Consider the following 22,808-nt stretch of genomic DNA (forward strand, 5'->3'; position numbering starts at 1 on the left):
TCTCCCTTTATATTTTTCCCTTTCCCTTTCTCTCTGTTTAAGTCTTCGTTCAGTTTCCAAATATCTCTCCCTTTCACTATCCTCCATTTTTTCTCTCCATATCACTTCTCTTTCGCTTTTTTCTCCCTTTTCTCCCTTTCCCTGTTCTCTTCCCCTTCTCTGGTGTCTTATTTCAACTCTCTCTCTCTCTCTCTCTCTCTCTCTCTCTCTCTCTCTCTCACACACACCTGATTAAAGAAAGGTGTATTGATGTACGGTACGTTGTATGCAAGAAAGTTGAAGTTAGTATGAGAGAGAGAGAGAGAGGGAGAGAGAGAGAGAGAGCCATCACGTGACTATCTTCCTCACCCTCAGTCAGAGTCCATCACTAAATTGAAACCCAGCGTAACTTTCTTTATTAGAGAGAGAGAGAGAGAGAGAGAGAGAGAGAGAGAGAGAGAGAGAGAGAGAGAGAGAGAGAGAGAATCACGTCCCCACACAAAGAAACAAAGGTGAAAAATAACGAAAATAGTAAAAAATAAAAACATGTGAAGAATAAAGGAAAAAAAATAAAGAAAAATGAGTTAAAAAAAAACTAGAAAAATAATAGGAGGTGAAGAGGATCAAGACCATGGGAGTTTTTTTTCGTTTGTGTGTGTGTGTGTGTGTGTGTGTGTGTGTGTGTGTGTGTGTGTGTGTGTGTGTGTGTTTTGGTCATGTTGAGGAATGTGGAGCAAGGAGAGGAAGCCCTATCAATGCTATCCCTCCCCCCTTCCCCTCCCCTCAGCCCCTCCTCCCTCCCCTCCTTCACCCCTCCCTCTTTTGTTCTCTCCTTCCCCCTCTTTTCGACTTCCCTCTCCCCTCTCTTCGTTCCTTTAGCTCTCCCTGTCTCTTTTTCCTCCCCCTCCCCACCCTTCTCCCCGTCACTATTCTCCCTTCATCCCCCCACCTCTTTCTCACCTCACCCCCTTCCCTTTCCTTCCCTCTCCCCATCGTTTTCATACCTTTCTCCCTTCCCTCCCCCCTCGTCCTCGCCACTCTTTCCCCTTTCCTTCATCTTGTCTTCCTGTCCTTCCCTCTCTTCCTACTTTTACCCTCAGCTTCCCACTCCCATCCCCTTCTCATTCTCTCTCTCCCCTTACTCCCCACCCCCTCTTGTTCCTATCCCCACTCCTCTCCCTTCTCCCCAACCCTCCCCGCCCAGTCCCCTCTCCTTCCCTTCACCCATTTCCCCTTGTCCGACCCACCCAGTCACCCCCTTCCCTTCCCTCTCCCCTCTTCTTGCCTCGTCCTGTTTCCACCCTCACCTTGCCCCTCCCTTCCCTTCCACAACCATTCATCATTATCATCATCATTATCATCGTCAACATCATTTCCATTTTCATCATCACCATCATCATCATCATTTCCATCATCATCATCACCAGGCTCCTCCTCCTCCTCCTCCCCCTCCTCCTCCATGCTGCATGGTGGTTTTTCTCACTTTTTCCTGGAGGGTTTGGGGGTGGGGGGAGCCTTCTTGCTTTACTATCCTTATCCTTCAGCATGTAGAGTTAGATCTTGTAGTCATAGTTTTCTCTGTAACAAGCAGCCTCGAAAGGACCATAACGTCTGTTGCCATTTGCTTTCCTATGTAATCCTATGCAATCCTCCTCCTCCTCCATAATGAACGATACTAAACCCTTTTTATTTTAACTTGGCCAAAAATCACTACCCAGCTTGAATACTGAGTTTTACCAATAGTAGAATATGATGCTAGTCGCGAAGAAGTGCTGTGGAGAGGACGCAGAGCCGTAGCCTATTTTTCTGCCACAGAGCTACATGAAATAAGCTGCAGAAGGACGAAAATCTGGGCCAAGTTAAGGTGAAAGGAGTATTGCAATAAAGTGTTTAGATAGAAGGTTTTACTTATCGTGCTGATTATAAGGTGAGGGATGAAAAATTGTGATAGTGAGATAGTATATGAAACTTACTCTAAGATGTGTGTGTGTGTGTGTGTGTGTGTGTGTGTGTGTTAGTATTTTATAAACCTTACCCTAAGATTGTGTGTGTATGTGTGTGTGTGTGTGTGTGTGTGTGTGTGTGTGTGTGTGTGTGTGTGAGTATATTATAAACCTTACCCTAAGATTGTGTGTGTGTGTGTGTGTGTGTGTGTGTGTGTGTGTGTTAATTATATAATTTCCATAAACCTCTGCGATAAATATAAATAACTTGAATAATAAAAGATAAAACGCCATTTACCTTTAATAGTAAAAATAAGCAATAAAAAAGTTTCGCCTTTATCCTCACAAGACGGCCTCCAAGCATGTGAAGACGTAAGGGCGTTTTTCATATACAGTTTTGCTTGATTTTCGACCTTATGTCTCCTTCATGGATCAAAGAAGACACAGAGGCGATTGTCTAGTGTCTTAGCCCATGATTTCCCGCCTTATTGTCGCCACCGTGACCTTGAGACATTTTGGGATTTTCCTGAGATTTGAGAATGTGTATTAATCAACATTATATTTGTATATTTAATTACTAGTGTTACGTTGGTGGGATGATGGTGATGATGACGGTGGTGGTGGTGGTGGCGGTGTGGTGATGGTGATGATGACGGTGGTGGTGGTGGTGGTGATGATGATGATGGTGGTGGTGGTGATGACAGTGGTGTTGGTGATGATGGTGGTAGTGGTGGTGGTGGTGATGTTTGTGCTCAGTAAATTTTGGAAGAAGAAGAGGCAGACCAAGAAAGGAGATGGACTGTATGAGTGAAATATGTGGATGTTTCATCGAGAGAGAGAGAGAGAGAGAGAGAGAGAGAGAGAGAGAGACAGACAGACAGACAGACAGAGAGAGTAGATAGGGGAGCCAGAGGAAGTGTGTGTGTGTGTGTGTGTGTGTGTGTGTGTGTGTGTGTGTGTAGACTGGATGCAGTGTCCAAAAAAAAAATACTGGTTACATTAAAAAAAAACTTGATTATGCACATAAATAATGGTATAACGACGAGATTAGAAAAAATATTTATGCGATATTTTTTTTTTTTTTTTTTTTGGCTGTCATAATTCATCTTTATGATAAACACTTCTCATTATCCTTCACTTATCATGACCGTTAACCTGAATATCGTGCTGAAGAGGGACGCCTTCAGGTGGTGGCACTGATGTAGTAGGACGTATGCACTGCCTGGTTATATATGCGTCCCCCATCTACTTCCCCTACCCCGAAAGGAAGATGGTGGTCTGCAGAGAAGGATAACTTAAACCTGCAGTCCACTGGGTTCATCTCTCTCTCTCTCTCTCTCTTTCTCTCTCTCTCTCTCTGACATAATTCTAACTGGAAGGATTAATGAAGGCTGTAGCCAACCCATCCACTTCTAAAAAATGTATAAAATCGTATCGAAATAACAAGAATAAAAAAAAAAAAAATACACCATAGGTTTGAATGGAATAATATTGTGGTTTTGTTTTGTGTTAGCGGTGCCTGCCATTAGCGTGATTAGTGATGTCCCCGCTTATTTTCCCCCCGACTTATCAACAAAGAAAATGGCGCGGTTTGTCACGCAGGCTTACCCCACACAGATTAGCTGATTGTTTTATTTGACGCACATGATATAATAGCGACGCGAACCAAATTAGTGTAATTAAGGGTAAACAAGTAATTAGATGTTACCTCAATGATTCAGAGTAGTATGTAGGAAGGTATATATTAATTTTAGGCAGACACGCATACCGTCCTCTCCCTCTGTGTAGTGCAACATTTGAGTAACACCGTTCAGTAAGAAGTCAGGCGCCTTCCTAAACCATTTACTTTGCTGGATGATACGCAAATACAGGTAACCAATAAATGGATGCCCGGTGGTCTAGTGGGACAAGGCACTCCAAAATGGCCCATAAGGTTGAAATCTAAGGGTTATATGAAGTTTATTGCTTTATGCTACTCAAGATAGGGCAGCAATACTCTTGTTTAACTTGGTCCAGATTTTCCTTTTGTAATTTATTTTACGTAGCTCAGTGCCAGAAAAAGACAGTGCCACGGTCTTTTCCGTAGCACCTCTTCGTGACTAGCGTTATATTCTGGTACTGATATATGATAACATTTCAGCGTTCAAGATGGAGAGTAGTCAGTTTTACGCCAGATTACAGAGAAAATAATAATAGTTGCAGGAATGAATAGTCTAGCGCTAATCCTCCATGTCAAGAATACAGTACGTTTAAATTTTTTGCAAGTACAGTATTTTAGTATTTAAATGCAGCGTATCAGGCCATAAAGGAGTTAACTGGGACTGAAAAGAGAAGGAAGGAAATACCTGTACGAGATAGAAATGGTAATTTGATGACTAAAGATTTGGATATAAAAGGAAGGTGGAAAGAGCACTTTGAATCTGTTCTAAATAGACCAATCCCAGCTGAAGAGGACATTTTGCCAGCCGAGAGAGATTTGCAGATAGAAACAGGGGATATAACTTTGGAAGAGGTAGCAAAATCTATAAAGGAGTTAAAGAATTTTAAGGCCCCAGGAGAGGATGGAATATTCCCTGAAATGCTTAAGGTGGAAAATGACGAGTTGATGAATGCGCTTTTGAAACTTTTTAATGTGGCTTGGGATAATGGTGGAATTCCAGAAGAGTGGAAAAATGGAGTGATTATAGAAATACCAAAAAAGGGAGATTTAAGTGTGTGTGGAAATTGGAGGGGGATAACTTTGACACCTGTAGTTGCAAAATTCTTTTCCAGAATCTTGTTGAACAGAATAGAGCCAGTAATTGATAAAATTTTAAGAGAAGAACAAGCGGGATTTAGAAAGGGTCGAGGTTGTAATGATCAGATTTTTATTGTAAGGCATCTAATGCAACAAGCTAATGAGATGAAAATGCCACTTAGTATGTGTTTTGTGGATTTTGAAAAGGCGTTTGATAGTGTTTCACGTGGAGCTATGTTGAAAATTATGAGATTCTATGGTATACCAGAAAAGTTTGTAAATATTATTAGAAGTCTGCATGAAGGTACTTTTTGTAAGGTAATGGTGGGTGGTTCTTTGAGTGATCCATTTCAAGTTAGGTCAGGAGTGATTCAAGGAGGAGTTCTTTCGCCATTGTTGTTTGTTTTGGTTATGGATTATGTTATGAAAAAGGTTGTAAGGAGAACATGTGCAGGAATTAACTGGAAAGAAAATAAGAAGCTGATGGATTTGGACTATGCTGATGATATTGTACTGATTTGCGGAAGTATTTACGAGATGCAGAGGGTGCTTGATTGTCTGGTGGAGGAAGGAGAAAAAGTGGGATTGGTAATAAATTGTGGAAAGACTGAAATTATTAATATGAACGTGGAGAACCAAATCGATTGTGTAATTGGGAATAATGTGGTGAAGAATGTAGAAAACTTTAAATATCTGGGAACGATTGTATCATCTAATGGATCATTAAACAATGAAATTGTGGAGAGGATTAGACAGGCTTGGCGAGCTGTTGGAATGTGGAAATCTGTTTGGAATAATAATATGCTTTCGGTACATACTAAAGTGAAAATTTACCGTTCCATGGTTAGACCAATTTTAATTTAGGGGCATGAGTCATGGCACAGTAAGAAGGATTCTTGGGGTAAAGTGGCAAGACAGAGTTACAAATGCAAGAGTGAGGGATATTACGAGAGTGGAACCAGTTAATGAATATGTGAGACTGTCTCGATGGAAGTGGCTGGGGCACATATACAGAAAAGAAGGTAGTTTAATACAGGATGTGCCAGAGTGGACTGCTAGAGGAAGAAGAGGTAGAGATAGGCCGAGGGAAACCTGGTTGAGGACAATGAAAAAAGAAACAGGAGAGGAGTGTTGGTGGGACCTGAAGGAGATGGCAAGAAACAAATATTGGTGGAGAGTTCATTGAGGCCCTATGCATCCCGTGGGGTGCCACAGGAAATGATTGATTGATTGATTGATTGAAATGCTTTACTTTGAGAATTATCTTTATTCCTTGTTTCCTTCCAGGTTTATCGTGTACCCGAGACCGCCACAGTTCTCCTCAGGTAAGTTCAGATTAGTTGTTACCTTGAGGAAGCTCACTAACAACTCTTCTTTAGCAACTTATTTATTTATTTAGGCCTATTTATTTTTTGGATATGGATGGTTAATATCTTTGTAAGTCATGCAAAGTATGGTGACAATTGAAGGATTTATACAACAAAGGCTAGGACAGGGAGGTGTAATAAACAGAATCAGTCGCATAGGAAAAGGTGTTAGGGAGCTTCCTTACCCGAAGAGGATACGGACACCAGTTACTGCACACGTCCTATAGTTTTTCACCTTAACTTGGCCTATATTCTCGTAATTTTGTAGCTTATTTCACGTAGATCAGTGGCAGGAAAAAAGGGTGCTGTGGTTATACATTCTTTCCCCAGCACTTCTTCTTGGCTAGCACCATATTCATTGTTAATAGATTACAGCTCGGAGACCAAAGTTAAAAATAATATCGTTGCCGTTTTCCATCATTTAAAATTGTTTCATCTTTAGCGCTTTTTTGTTTGTTTGTTTGTTTGTTTCCTTAATTTAATCTCGTGTACTTAATCCTAAGATCTTTAATGCACACATAGACACGTATTCTTATTGGTTAAGGAAGCGCCCTAACACCTTTTCTTGTGCGACTTATTTTGCTTATTACACATACATAAATCACTGCAATATCGTTTTACCCTGCATAGGTGATGTATAAAAGGATATTAACGAGCCATATCCAAAAATAATTTGCAAAGGAAGAGGTGCTAGGGAGCTTCATTACCCAACGAAAATATGGGCTACAGTGGCGCTCCCCTCCACCCCCCCCTTCTCTCTCTCTCTCTCTCTCTCTCTCTCTCTCTCGTGTTAAAATCAGTTTTGTAACCATGATCCTCCCATTTGGTACCATGATCTGTCTACCACAAAGGGTTGTATGTTAAAGTAAAGGGTGATAAGAGATTGGATGTTAGAGTACAGGATAATAAGTAGAACAGAAGATTGGATGTTAGGTAAAGGATGATAAAGCTGGTTGATAGAATGCAGGGTGCTAGGTAAAGTACAGGCTGATTGATAGATTAAAGGATTGAATATTCGATATAGTGAAGGATGATAGAATAAAGGATTGGATGATTGAATGTTACCTAGAATACCGTCAATAGTATTTTAGTTACGTGTGGCCTAAATGAGATTTGTTGCATCACAGGAGCTTGAAATACTGTATATTGTGTCATCAAAAAAAATAAGAAGAAAATATTAATGCACTGTTACTCTTCAAATTTCAGTGGTGGCATAAAGTTTGGAGATCTGTCAGAAGAGGATGGTGAGTATACAGATGAAGCTGAATGCCTCAGTCGACAGGGATGAATCCAGCACTTTGGGTGGCAGGGGGGGGGGGAGGTTTGATTCCCAGTGGAATTACGTCAAGTTTGATTTCATACTGACCTGTAACCAAAGTATTCAAAATTTATTATGAAATCCGTATTTTCATTGAGATGAGTCTCTGATAACATTTATGTAATATAATTATTGCATATATATGTATTGGTAACATTATTCGTTTATCACAAATACTGTAACTTGTTGTCATAAATGAGGGGCATATATCCCCACCTCCAGTTTATTCCTGGATGGAGTGACAGCCATTCATGGGTTCAGTCCCCAAGAGGTAACTGGAGATTTTTCTCTCATTTAATGCTACCAGAAGGGAGTAGGCTGATCATTTACCCTGAAATGTACCAGACTAAATCTATAGTAACCTAACTTCAGGTGCCTAGTATCCTACACCTCAAAGTGGTTATTATGTACTGTATTGGATTAGTTGTTAGTATTTTTGTTATATTCATTTTACTTTTTAGTGGTAGGTGGTGGCGACCATCATCCACTCACTTGATGTAGTGCTGCCTACTTCTTCCTTAGCCTTTATCATTCTTTTTCTGTGCCTGCCCTCCTCTCTTCCTATTTCTCCCATCTTTCCTGTCACTACTTTATGCTTTTCTTTCCATTACAGGTGGCTTTACATTGAGTGACAAACCAAATGGTTTCCTGTAAGCCAAGAAACCATTTACAACGCTGGGTGGTAACCATGTAACCAAACCATACTTGCTCCCTACGTGTCAAGTGGGTTGGTGGAGGGTTAGTGCCCCTCCCTGTAAAACAAATAACTCAGAGTCAAATGGGCACCCCGTACGGGATTATGGCGTCTGGCAATAGATAGATAGATAGATAGATTTTACTTTTCAGCTGTGTCTTTTCAAGAGAACCTCCTGAAGTCCATGATGCAGATAGAAAACACCTTTTTCACACTAGCTGAGGCCTGCCACAAGAACTGTCTTGTCATTTGTGATCGTGGGACCATGGACGCATCTGCTTGTGAGTACTGTGTTTAAAAGTGTGTTTCTTTCATTACATCTATGTCTTAATTCTCCACCCTCTGCACACTCAGTGTAAAGCTGTCTTCAGGTGACAAACCAAAGTTGGGTGCAAACTATATAACTAAATTAACAGTTGATGGTGTGATGGGTTAAGTTGCTCCAACTGAATGTTGCCTGTAGGGATTTAAGCCTAAGGAGTGGTTGGGGTTTATTGCTCACATAATGCCACTCAAGGGTGAGCGACACATCACTTACCTTGAATGTATCGACTAATTAGCCCAGCCTTGGACTGTATACATTTCTGATGGGGCAGTAAAGGATTGGATGGTGGATGGAAATTTAGATGTGTTTTTAAGTTATCAGCGCTGTATTGCTGAGTGTGTTTTTTAAAGTCATTTGTACTGTAATAGTACTGGATGTGTTTCTGCGTCATCAGCACTGCATTATTGGATGTGTTTGTCAATCATCAGGACTGTATAGTATTACTGTGTTTGATATGTTTTTAAAAGTCATCTGTATTGTATTAGTAGGCATGTTTCTAACTCATCAGCACAGTTATTAGCTATCTTGCATGTTTCCAAGGCATCAACATAAGTCATTTTGTAATGTATTGCTATACTAGATTATGTAGGTACTGTATTTTAAGCTTTGTGTACTGTGTTATATGTGTTTTTAAGTCAACTCTACTGTATTATCAGATGTGTTTCTAAGGCATGATTTTCCCTCAGTCATCCCAGAGGAGCAGTGGGAGGGAATAATGCGTCACAACGGTTGGAACCCAGTGGACCTCCGAGACACACGCTACAACCAAATCATTCACATGGTCTCAGCAGCCAATGGAGCTGAGGCTTTCTACACCACTGAGGTACTGGTCACTCTACACCTCTGTCACCCTGCATGTACGTATTGCAGCTCACACTTTTTTCTTTTTTTTCTCTAATTGCAGGTTCATGAAGCTGTAATATTTGAAATATTCAGGTCAGTGGATGTACAGTGCAAAAACTTTGTTTAACTTTAGCTTTGGTGCATTAATTTGTCTTTGTATTATGAAAGGTGTGCTGTGATTGTGAATTATCATGTACTGTATATCATTGTTTGATTTTGCCAGAGTTCACGCCATAGCATCATTAGAATACAAGTTTTTGTGTAGTCAAAGCACTTTTCTCTCTCTCTCTCTCTCTCTCTCTCTCTCTCTCTCTGTCCATAATGATGTCTTGGAAGCACTTTAAAAAAGAGTAGAGTAAGCTGCCCTTCACTGCCATAGGTCACTGGTATGATAAGTAAGGAACCTTCCCAACCTTCCGTAGAGTCCCTTTTCAAAAGAGGCAAAATTAGTTTAAAAACTGAGAAGGTAGTAAATAAGTGGTTGCAATGGACCGTAGGTGGTATTACCGTGAGTGAAATGTGGTTACAAGCCTGGTAACTAGCCATACAATCATCACTCTCAGGCAGGGAACTCAGCCACAAGTACATAAAGTCCAAGCTGAGAGACTCTCACATCATTACAGAAATTTTAGCTCATCATATATTTCTTTCTTCCATCAGTTATCAGACACAGTTGAGAAGGAATAAGCTGGTTTTGCACTTGGATTAGCTTTCAGTCCATAAAAATTATTATTGGTGTTATGGCCAATCCCAGTGCAGTGGTTCATTGTGAGAGAGCCTGGAGTCTTTTTTATTCGGGTATGTATATAAACATTTATATGAGAGGTGCCATAGCTCTACTGTGCCTGTGAATCAGATAAAATTGCCCATAGTGGTCCAAGAAATTCAAAAGTTTTTCTATAGCAGGGGCCATGAGCCTGAGGCAAACCACAAAGCTATTTTAATTGTATTATAATGTAGGATATTTTGATTTTCTTTTTCATTCAGTCAGTCATTAGTGTCAGTAACTGTCTTGAGTCCATTCTCTCTCTCTTTCCATTCTCTGGAGATGGTGAGTTGCTTTGGCTTTCCCTTGATCGTCTAATGCAGAGGTGAGACTACACAGCTGTTTCAGGAAATAAGAAAGTTCATCAGAAGTAGCCAGACCCAAAATTTTATGCGGCGATACTTTTACTCCCTGCTCCCACTGGTACTCACATTGGCTTTAATATCATGCTTGTGTCTAGTTTGTTGTATGCAGTGGGAAGGAATGTCTTGAAGAGTGGCTTGAATTACCCTCAGGTGAAAAATGTACTACAGAACCTCCATTATGTCCTGACAGAGGAAGAAGTCATCTTCGACCACAATCCCCTCCCCCCACTCCATTAGCTGCTCCTTGACACCATAGTGCTTGTATGAGGCAGATAAGATTTGATTAGGCATATTTTACTCAGGAGCCAGCAATGATTGATTATAAGAGTGAAAAATATTGTCTTCAAGTTTCATATAAGCAATTGTTTTATTCAAGTAGTGTTAGATTCTGTTACATTTTTGTGTAGGATTATTGCATGCTTGTCACACATGTGTACAAATACTGTTTTTCTTCATCTTTTTTTTCTGTAGCCCATATATGCTGTAATATGGATGTTTAGCAGATAGTTTAGGTATACTTGTACTTTTGTGTGTCAGGTTTGTTTATATGTTACATGTCATGTACTGTAGTGGTGGTACTGGAGAGAGATGCCTTCATGTGGTGGCACCACTATGTTTCCACTGCCTGGTTATATGAACTTCCCACTTAGTCCCCCAAAAGGAGGATGGTGGACTGCAGAAGGGTAACCAGTCTACTGTTCACTGGGTTCACATTCAGATGAGCCTGGGGTTGCAATGGCTATCACTGTTACAACTACTCTAGTATTTTGTCGCACACTTCAGTCAGTCCTTACTAATAGTCTGTGATGTGTGAAGGCAAATTGCTACTCTTGAGATATGCATCTGGTTCATGATTATATGGTTACAAGCACACAGAGCTGTCATTTTCAGACTTCAGAACAATTAATTATGAATTGCAAGCAACTATAAGTGAAAAAAACGTGTTAATATATTGGCAACTTAGTACATCATAAGAAAATTAAGCACAGCAATTTTAAATGCAGTAAATAAAAGTTAAACACTCTTAAATGCAGCACAAGTTACAGATAGTCTTGGTGTGATGAAACAACTGAAGTAAAACGACTTTTAGTGGGGACTGCTTGTGCTTGCCTTTATTAGCACATTCATTGATTTTTCAACATAGGTTTATAACAGGCTAAGATGTTTCAGTTTATGGCTCTGTAAAAATACCTACATCAGAGTATTGTCCCTTACTTTGTTAATTCAGTCAGTATAAAACTACCATCTTTCTTGCATTAATTATTCATTTTACCATTTACCCGGTATGGTAGAAATATATGCACGTTTTGAAATCATGTTTACTCTGAAGTCATAGCAGGTTGGCAATAAACATCACCACCATGACCATCATTATCCAGACCTCTTTTTCCTACCTAAGGATGGGGTAAGATAAAGCTAAATTAAGAAGGAAAGGAAAAGCATGAAAGAGGGAGAAATATCAATACATGTGCAACAAAATAAACACAGTTTCAGCATATGGGTCTAGTTTTTATTATTTGAACTGTTCACAGCACAGTAAATCTAGATTCATCACGTTTATTATTATTACACCTCCCTTCCCAGGACCATGCTTGCCGGAGTGAAAACTTGGATCTGGCACGGCAGTTAGACAACCGAGCAGCTGAAGCATGGGTCGGACATCCCTACTTCGATGTTATTGATAATTCCACAGATTTTGATTCTAAGGTAAGTAGTGAAATATTTTAATGTAATGGAATGGAGTGATAGAATACAGGTATGGTTATGCTGTGTGAATAGTTTTTCCCAAGGATTTTTGTAATTTGATGCACAGTACAGACGTATTAACCCCTGGGCTGTGTGTAGTGGTTAGAACACACCAGTCAGGGTAAACCCTGCTAATGTGTATGGGTTCTATATTGAAGAGGCAACTGGATGTTTTTTTGACCAAAGAGTGCCTTCTGCTTATGGGCGACTCTACACTGAGTGACAAGCCAAATGGTTTCCTTTACACCAGGAAACCATTTACTACGCTGGATGGTAACCATATAGCCAACTTATGGCTCCTGGTGGTTTAGTGGGTAATGATGGCACTCCAGTCGGATTGAGCCGGTGCAGGTTTATATCCAAGGGGTGGTTGGGGTTTATTGCTCACTTAATGCCACTCAGGGATGAGTGAGGCTGGTCACTCTCATCTTAAATGTCAGTACCAACTTGCCTAGCCCTGGGCTCCTACGTTGCTCATATGGCAACGTAGGATTGGATGATGGATGAATGGATGGATGTCACTAAGGGATTAGACTGGTCATCTGCCCTTAAATGTACCGAACTACACTTACATAGCCTTGGGTCACTACAACTTGAAGAGGGTAATATATGGTTGACAGATACTGTTTTACTAAAGTGGCATTAACCCCTCATTGTTTTTTGTTTTTTAACCATGGTCTTTCTGGCCAAGCAGACCTGTCAGTCACACAGAAGCAGCTGCTTCTGTGGGGTCATCCTACAGGAATGGTCTTTGCATATGATGTTTAGGGAATTGACACCCCCTTGTCAACAGCAGCCTGCTAGTGTACAACCAGGGTTCTTCACAACACGATGCAGGGAAATATGAGGAGGTTTGGCTCGTGGGTGGATGCCGCTGTTGTTTTGCTCCACTCAGGACACAAGCTCCACCATATGTAGGGTCCTTGCTAGTATCTTATTATATTAGCTCTTCTTGCAACATCCAGAAGGTTTTGTTAAATTTGGAAGAACCATTCGTACTGACAGGGTTATAGACAATCTCCAGTAGCCTCTTCAGAATCCCATTTCTCTCTCTAATAAAGTCATCACTAAATAGTAAGAATGAAATGGAAGATGTTACTGGAATGAAGGTGCTGAATGAATAAACATAACCTCTTCATTGTGATGATGTGTTATTCATTTTTGTTCTTGCCGTCTCCAGATGATTTTATTCAACTGTGAAATTAACCTGGCAATAAAGTAGTTAATGATGGATGTATCTAACAAATCCAGTTTGAAATGTCACCCATAAGCTGAATAAACTATCTGGTAGTAGCACAAATAATATGCAAAATTGGAGTACTCGAAATTGTAATAACTAGTAGTAATAGTAGTAGTACTGTTGTAGTAACCTTAGGTTCTCTGGTAACATGAACCTGGTGAACTGCAGGCTAAAATTGCCTTTCTCTTGCAGTTCACCATCCTCCTCTAGGTGGATAGGGATGGGGATGAGGGACATTTATATAACTGGGCAGTGAAACCACCCAGTTATATCGATGCCAGCACATGAAGGCATCCGTCTCCAGCCAAAAGATTAAGCTAGGGCTAACTACACTGTCTCGAGTGTAGCCTAACCTGACTCTTCCTAATATTTCAGATGCGACGGATGATGAGTACTGTGTGTCAGAAGCTTGGAATTGACACAGGTGACAGGCTCAGCTCCAATGCACGCAAGCTGAAATTCCTGGTCAAGGGTCCACTTCCTGATGATTCTCTATTCCCCAATTTCCAGGTATGTGATCAGAGAGAGATTTTATTATGGTAACTGTTGAGAGAGAGAGAGAAAAAAAATTGTAATCACTTTTCTCCAGTTTCCAGGTAAAGGTACATATTATTATCACACCATCATCCTCAGCTTTGAGGTATGTGTCTTGAGAAAAACTTCATTGTCAGTTTAGAGATTTTGTTTTCACTTCAGAGAGAGACTGTCCATCTCCACCTTTAATTTTTCCCAACTAGGTATCCCTTTAAAGTGATTTAGCTTTTATAGATTACTTTCATACAGAGCATAATTTTCTTCAGGTGATTAGTGTATGGTGAGATTAACTTACCTGAATTTGAGAATTTGTAAAATGTATGTCATTATTATTGTTTTTATTATCATTATTTTTTTAAACACTGGTACATTTAGAACATATATTTATGGTAATGATGCACTTTCCTAATATATTACATACCACATTTAGAACATGTAATTTTATGATTATGATGCATTTTTCTTAATGTATTACCATCTTCATTTTTCAGGACTTCAGTGTAGAACACGTGTACCTGCGAACTAACTCAAGGAAAATGCAAGCAAGGCTAAGAAAACGTGGCAAAAATGGTAAGAAAAATAGGTGGTAAGAAGAAAAAAAAAAGAATGTTAATGCCTTGAATTAGGGTTTGGTTTGTTATTGTTTACTTTTCCTATCTCTTGGTGAAATTAGAACTTCCATCCTATGATGTGGTGCGGAGAGAGAGAGAAAATATGTTTTTTCAGTTTTGTCTGAAACCAGTTTTACTCTTTTTATAAAAGAGAGGAAACTACTGTATTATTATTACTAATGTAAGGTTAGTAACACAGTTTAGTGATAATTATAATGTTTCAGGATTTGTAGCATCATAAAACTGTCATATTTATTTTCATCCCATATGATTTAGTATGATAAGATGATTAGAGCATACAGCGTATTCAGGTATGGATCTACCAGTTTCTAGTGTTTTATCTACCATAGTATTGCCAGGGCAAATGTTAAAAGATTCACATTTTGAGGGACGCTAAAATAGAAATATAAAATCCATCAGTTTCCCTCACAGATAAATTTTTTATGACATAGATATCACTAATTGGTGTACTGATAGTTATTTGACAGGGTCTCAACCCTGATATATCAGTGAAACATTTTAAATTAGTTTCATTTTTTAGAAGGTATGTATTGTACCATAGCAGTTGCCAGCCATACTCTTTGGAAAGTACTGTATGTTACAACCTATAGATATACTGTTTTTATACCTGTTGTGACCTGACCAAGTTTGTGAGTACCGTATATCCTAAATCATACTACCAGTACGTGTAATGACTCTGGCGTCAGGTATCTTGTATAATGTATCATTTATTAACCAACTGTTTGTTTTCATGTTTGTTTTCTTTGTCGATGCACTTCCTTTCTTCCAAGGTCCTACCTCACCCCATCCGTAGGTGGAAAAAAGAGGTCAGGATTAAGATGATGATGACTGTTTTTATACCTACTCAGGCCACCACAGCTACACGCACACTATACGCAAGCCAGAACAGCTGGGTCAGATTGTGGAGGTGAAGACACCCATCAGTCAACGTGATTGGAGTAATATGGTGGCTCAGGCAGACGAGGACCACTTTAGGATATTCAAGAAGAGGCGTTGCTTCCTTCAGAATAACCAGTATTTCCAGTTGGACATCTACCAGCAACCTTGTCATAAAAGGTTTGAAGCTATTTGTCAGTTATTAGTTCTCCTAATTTTGTACGTTCTCTCAATTTATTACTAGCTCGTACCGCATTCCTTCTGTAAGTGGGACAAAAAGGTCTTGATGATGATGATGATGATGATGACGATGATGATGATGATGACGATGATGCACTCAACTTTGTGGCTGCCCCCCTCTTGGGTTAAGGTGTCTGGCAATAGATAAGTAGGTAAACAGGTAGATAGGTTGGCAAATAGATACTGTATATGGATAGACAGATACATAGACAAACAGATGGAGAGAGAGGCAGATATATGTTGACTTAAATGGAATCTTTATTGCAGATGTGAGGGTCTACTGCTGTTAGAGACTTATTCAACTTTGCCCACTGAAGAGCTCCAACGTCGTCTGCCTTCTTTCCTGAGCATAGAGGCAGATGTCACAGGCCGCCCAGACTACTCCATGTTCAACCTAAGTCTCAGGGATGAGTGGGGTGACAGCAGCAAGTTCTGCGTCGATATTGCAGGTTAGACGGTGCTCTTGATTTCTCAGTTGGTGTGGCTGTGAGATTTAACAAGCCTCTGTTGAGTTTGTCGGCTGGAAGTGTCCCTCCGTTGTTGTTGGCAAGTGTGTGTGGCTTGTCTTCTCATCTCTGTCCTTTTCTCCATCATTTGGTCTTCCACACCATCCTCACCTCACCTCCCTTCATTTCATAATCTTGCTCCTCTTAAATTCACTGTCTCTTTCATTATGTTTGTTGTTCACGTTTTTAGAGGCCACTACAGCACATTTATTATAGTTTGGTAGGTCAAAACCTCAGAGGATGTGATATCCATTTGTTTTTAGTCACAGTTGAGGAGACAGATAAAAGTGATGTTGAACTGGTAGTAGAAGTGGTTGTGGTGGTAGTAGTAGCAGTAGTAGTAGTAGTAGTAGTAGTAGTAGTAGTGCAACCCCAGCCTGAACTGGATTTAGATCCAGTGAATTCCAGGCTTAAGCTGTCTTCCTGCAATCCACCTTATTCTTCATGGGGGATAGGGAAGCCACTGAGGGATGTTTGTTTTATCAGGCAGTGGAGCTGTGTGGTTATATCATTGCCACCACTTGAAAGCATCCCTCTCCAGCACCAATATTGAACTAGTGAAAATAAATTTCAGTGTTTTAGATATTGTGTTCCTTCCTCATGTTCCCTTTCTCAGATGAGCTAATTGCTCCTTCTTGTTCGTATATTTCTCCATCTTCCTCTTTCCTTCTTGACTTTTTCTTTCTTCCCCCCCTTTTTTTTTTTCTTCCTTGTTTTCCTCCCTCCTATGGCTTTGAGTGCGTTTCAGTGTTGTGGCAGTGTGTGATAGTGAGGGAGACTCGTGTGTTTGTGGAGTGCGATGTTAAAGGTTTAAGTTTCATGACAGTTTCATAATATATTCTTCTCCTGATCTAAGTACAATGCTAAGGGCACATGGTTTGTACTTGGCACAAGTGGCACAAGAGCACTAATCACTTAACCATTTTAGTATTAGTATGTAATGAAGCTGACTGATAGAGGTGCACCAGAATTATGTGTGGAATACATTCATCCAATTTGGAGCATAACTAGGACAAGCTCAGCATATAGAGGGCCAGTGGAAATATTAGTGCAGTGTGATGCTTGCATAACCAGTAAATTCAATGAGAATTTCAAGTATTTTGAGTACAGTACAGTTTAACATAATTAATAGATGCTGTTTTTATATACACCCCATTGGCAGCTCAGCCTGCCTCCCCCCTCTTCCCCCCTCCCCCCAAAAAAAAACTTACCATTAATGTTCTGTGTCCTGTCTTTTACTGTGATATACTTTGTTAAGATCAGTGAAGCAATGAGCCATATTTTAGGTGGCACAGGAGGACCTTGTAACACCATTTCCTCAGTGATTTATTTTGTATATTACACCGTAACATTCTATTGTATGCTGTTCATATTACATTGTATCAGTATCATTCAAGAGAATGTTGAGGTATAATATGCAAAAAATATCACTGCTGATAAGAAGGGGTGTTACAGTATCTCCAGAGCCACATACAATACAACTCAGCACTGGATTTTACATTATTGGTTCAGCAGGAGTACCTGTTTCATCATTTGCAGTTGCTCTGCCATGTGGGTGTTGTCATGTAAGCTTAGTTTATAGAAATGTGGCCCTTGTTATATGTCAGGGAGGTGGCCCTAAATATCCCAACTTTTTTTCCAGACATTTGTTGCTGTAAATTGGGAACATAGTAGTTCTTTTACTAATTTGGCCCAGATTTTGGTCCATTTATAGCTCATTTCATGCAGCATCACCAAAAGACAAAGTTATGACTGTACATCCTTCCCATAGTTCCTTCATAATTGGTATCATATTGTATTATGGTAATCTGTTGTTACAACTCAATATTTTATGTGGGGAGATTGCAGTTTTAGCCCAGATTTGAGTAAAGGAAATATAGCAGATTGCCTCTGTAGGTATCAGTGAAACATTTACTAGTAATATTTCTCTAATTTACTGAAGAATTAACTGCAAACTGAGCATAACAAGGCAGCATAAAAGAAGGATTTGCTGTATAGTTAATTTTCATTATGTGTCGGTATGTCAGTTTCATATTCTTTTTTCCTCTAAAGACTCAGGGGAAATAACCAATAATTACCCGTTAAAAGTTCCATTGCCACCTCTAGAGCTGTCTGTATATCTGTCTATAGCCATGCCTTAATCCAGTAAGGGGTGGCCACAAATAAAGTGCCTCCATGTTGACCTGTCCTCTGCCATTTGGTGGCCCTCCCTCCAATTGGCATCCCCCATTCTCATAATACACTCCATCCCTTCATCTCATCCTCAGTCTCCCCCTCCCATGAGGCTGATTTGCTAAGTTCCCTTAATTTACAGTGCCAGTTATATGGAAAAAACAACTGTGATATTTTGAGACACATAATTTGGTTATAATGAGGACTGCAAGTAATAAGGCATTGTATTTTTCCTGGCTGTGTATTACGGCTGCTATTCCTAGTAACCTTAACTAATTCTGCCTTTCATCCTCTGTACAGCTAACTCCTCTGGTCTCAATTCCTCCTAAGGGAAGGCTGTCTGGCAGTTGCGTCTCATGTCCAGCGTTAATTCGCATATTGCCTCTGGTTCAGAAGAACTGATGTAAACACTGACTATTAAGTTTTTCATAGAATTTTTGTTTATAAATACTGTATTCAGCATTGCAGTTCTTATGTAATCTTAATCATAGTACCAAGTTTATCTGTATCCTCTTACTTGACTGAGTGAAGCATATTTTGTATTTTGCCCTCTTCCCTTTTCTCAGTCTCTTTCAGAATGTTTTTACTATTGAATTTTGGGTTGTAATTATTTTTATCTTCAGTTTTTAAAAATTTTAAAGTATAATCATGCTTTCAGGTGCTAATTCTTGTTCATATGATCATATCACAGTTGTACAATAAGACTTGACTGCCAAAAGCCATGGGACGCTGTCTTATGCCTACTCACTACTAAGGAGATTCAAAGCCATGTGTGCAAGAGATCCTAGAGTATAAGAGACAAAACAGTTTTCCCATTTTAGTTCAAGGTTCATCCAGCACAGTGAGACATGCATTATGTACTTAACTGTAAACAGCAGGGAGTTAAAGAATAACTAAATATTTGCTGGTGTCTTCTGAGTTGGGTGAGTTTACAGTCAAATAGTGAACGTATCCAGTTCCTGTAACTTGCGATCTCATGTGTGCCAGGTTTTGGTATACCCTTGTTCTAGTGTTGCTGGTAAGTGTTGCTCTAATCCCTTAACTGTGGTGATGTATTTTTATTTTCTCTTGCTATCCAGAAAGTTTTGTTCAGTTCATGAGAGACTTCAAACAGGAGGGGTGAGGTTCAGATTTCATTAACACCTTCATAATGAGGGAACTCTTTCAAGTTGAGTAGTGTCATCTGGTGGAGGGAAAAATAAAATGATGAAGTCATCATTATAGTGAAGGGTTAAGGGACTGGAAATCCCAAGGTCATTTCAGAAGCAACACTTGTCAGCATACCAGACATGACATTAAAAGTCGGCCACCTCTGTTTGTCGCCATAGACTTTGAAAATAAATCTTGAATCCTAAAGGGGCCATCACACTAGCCACTGGAATTAGGTTTACATGGAAAAGAAGTAATTTCACCAATGATTGTGTCTTTATGCTTTATATCGTAAGTTTAGAGGGGAATCATAAATTGGAAAACAGGAACAAGGAATAACTGCTGCAGGCCAGTTTGTCCATGCTAAGCAGTTCTGCAAAGATGGAGATGGTAAAGAAAGCCATTCTTAAGTGTAACGTTGACCATTATAGACAGTCTGGCGTCCAGGAAACTGGGCTAAACTCAACAGAGTAGAAGGAGAAGACACATCTCTGTCAAGCATTGGAAGTGCAAGGCACATTGTAGTGTGGTAAGGTCTGTCCCTGGTTCCAGGGAACCTGCACCTGCAATGATTCCTGCTGGAGAACAAAGAACTAGTTTGATGCTGCCTTAAACAAATGGCACTACTGACATTGTGGCCAGATTTCTGTCATTAGTGTCATTGCTACAGTCATGAGACTGAGCTTTGTGTTCTGTCTGGCTTTGAAGAGTTTGTAACATGTCTTTCTTTGCCATTTATTCTGCACATTACGCTTGAGTATCTTGTCTATTCTTGATTCAAACTATGTCAATATTAATGTGATAAGAATAGCTTACATGAGAATGTAAAGGTGAAATATGTAAAGTAAATTGATAAGAAAGGGATGTTTTGAACCCATCTAAGCCACCTAGAGTACAGCTCTAATTTTCAAAGTCCGTGGAGAGAGAAGGAGAGGGGGCAGAACTTTGTTTGGTGAGCACACTTGTGGTAAGGACCTCCTTAGCTGTAGGAGGTGAGTATATGGCTTCCTGGTTGTGGTGTGGCATGTCTAATAAGGCGTTGGTTCTCTTAGCATGTTGTTTTTTCCTTGTATGCCAGTAATTTTTTGTAAGTGCACCAATCACAAATGCTTTTTGGGTGAAAAAGGAGGTTTAAGAAAATGTACAAGTAGCTCAGACTTTGAAAAGCTGAGATTTGCTGTTACTTGTTTCCATTTAACAAGTGCATCAGTCCAAACATATTCTGGTTGTAGAAGAGAGGCAGATACCTGGTACATAGAGTTCACTGGCACTAGATCTTTTTGTGGTTATTAAATGAAAAGCGTGTGAGTATGTATAAGCAACTCTTATTGTGGAGAGCTGACTTACTGATATTTGTTTGTAAGTGTCCCAAGTGCATTTCTTGTCAGTATATACAGACATTTCTGACAAATATCTGTGAAATTTTTGGATGACTAGTATCCTTGATGGATGAAATCATTCACAGGGTGGGTCTTGTGTTATGCACAGACTGCATATAATTTATGGAGAGAATGAATATCATGTTTATCACTCTGGTAGTCAGACATTTTTGCACCTAAGGAAGAGCACTTACGGCACTCTAAACTTCTGTATAGAGCTGGGACTGGGCTGGATTACCTCAGCAAAATCTGCTGGAATGAGCCCAGTGGGTTGGAGTCGGATGAGGATACAATTTTTGTATTTTTCCGCTGTCATCATTTTCACTTGTTTGTCCATATTTTCCCCCTTTAAAGCTAGAACATGACTGAATATTACTGGAGTTTGCCTACTGGATGGGATTACCAGAGGCAATTCTGCTGGAATCGGCATACAAAACCGTATTCAAAACCAGAATGAGCCTGGATTGCATTTCTGGGGAAAATATGAGCAGGACCAAACTTTATTATTATTACTGGAACCGGCTCTGCAGTACAGTAACAATGGTGATTACGGAACCTTACCATACCAGGAAGTCTGGGAGAGAGAGAGAGATGCACCTTGGTACTTATGAAAAATTGGTCAGTATTTACTTTATGGGCTCCTCAGTTTTGGTGGTTTTCTCTTTTTTCATGAACTTGTTTTTTATCCTGTGGGGGCTGATTTAATGTTTCATGTTGTTGGGTTTTTAGATATTAAATTAACCTTAGCTATCCTTGGCTATTATATGAGTATATAATGAGATGAATGAGGTGTTTTGGTGAAAGATAGGTTCCATTTGTTCTTGCACATGGCAAGATAGTGTCATATGAATAGGCTAAAATCCATTTTAATTTGGTTAGATGTATCTATGATGTGCTCTTTAGCAGTCCTATTTTCACTGTTGTTATTCATTTATGTTTCAAAATAATGCCATACCAAAGCTGCATATGTGCAAGTTAGTGTATGTGTAGCCTCTGTACATAAGTGTTTTGTAACAGAGTCTTCTATGCACTGGTTGTTCCTCTTCTTTGAGCCACTTTACTCGCCATTTTCCTTTCATGTACACTTTTCTTGTCTGTCACTGCACAGAGGTCCTTAAAAATCCTCCTCTAGTGCAAGTCTCCATACATTAACACAGTCACACTGCAACTTAATGTTTCTCTCAGCATCTATAGCTTTACTCTTATCTACATTTACTTGGCTTTACACAAACTGTAATTTCGGCTCCTCTCCTTGACTTTTCGATAAGTTCAGATAACCCCCAAATCACTCTCATGCTTGTGTAGGGCAGCGTAAATTGCTCTTCCATAAATGCCTCCACCATTTCCTAACAGAGAACTTAGCAGAGAAAATGTTGGTTTTTGTTCAAAAACAATTTTTTATTTAACATTTTCACTTAGCCTGTGGTTTTCATTATCATGCCAATTTTTAAGCTGGATAATTGTGAAAATTTCACATACTGATATCTCTGTATTTGCTGGTATGCCTATACAATACTTCATTATTTTTAACCTCACCCTGTCTTTCGGTGGGAAAAAGAGGTCAGGATGATGATGATATGATTATTGCTTAGAAGTGGTGATCATGTATGAAAAAAGTTTACTCTCATTTGATTTAGTGCCAGTATTGTAATATAACAAAGAGTTAGTAAGAGCATGGTCATTTTCTGCAAATTATTTATTATGTATAATCATATATTTATACTGTATATATACATGTATATATATCTCTCTTTCCTGACATGCTTCAGTCTCCATCATATGGCATTTCAGTTAGAAACTGTGTCCACACAGTGGGTATACATGGTCCTAAGAAAAAAAGAAAAAAAAAAGGCCTCTGTGTTAATCACAACAACCATGCCAAAATGCAGCAACTTTTCAGAAGTTAATATACTTATTTGTTTATTTGTTTTTCCATTTACTAAAAAACTGTTGTGTATCACTATACTGAAACCACAGTTGAAAGTTCACAAAAAATC

At 39.5% G+C, this 22,808-nt stretch overlaps 1 protein-coding gene across 1 annotated transcript in view; it reads left to right on the forward strand.

The window, feature by feature from the left end:
• Ttd14 (TRPL translocation defect 14) overlaps positions 1-22,808 on the forward strand; it is a 75,667-nt gene that overhangs the window by 33,693 nt on the left and 19,166 nt on the right. Inside the window, exons 3-11 of the mRNA XM_080265794.1 lie at positions 5,947-5,984; positions 7,233-7,270; positions 8,191-8,319; positions 9,050-9,186; positions 11,922-12,044; positions 13,699-13,833; positions 14,349-14,427; positions 15,338-15,545; positions 15,873-16,054. Of these exons, the coding sequence (XP_080121920.1) occupies positions 5,947-5,984; positions 7,233-7,270; positions 8,191-8,319; positions 9,050-9,186; positions 11,922-12,044; positions 13,699-13,833; positions 14,349-14,427; positions 15,338-15,545; positions 15,873-16,054 (1,069 nt within the window). The remainder of the gene's footprint in view (positions 1-5,946; positions 5,985-7,232; positions 7,271-8,190; positions 8,320-9,049; positions 9,187-11,921; positions 12,045-13,698; positions 13,834-14,348; positions 14,428-15,337; positions 15,546-15,872; positions 16,055-22,808) is intronic.

Source organism: Coenobita brevimanus, chromosome 16, assembly GCF_032717465.1.
Source record: "Coenobita brevimanus isolate Jiangsu-jjx chromosome 16, ASM3271746v2, whole genome shotgun sequence".
NCBI classification, from domain to species: domain Eukaryota; kingdom Metazoa; phylum Arthropoda; class Malacostraca; order Decapoda; family Coenobitidae; genus Coenobita; species Coenobita brevimanus.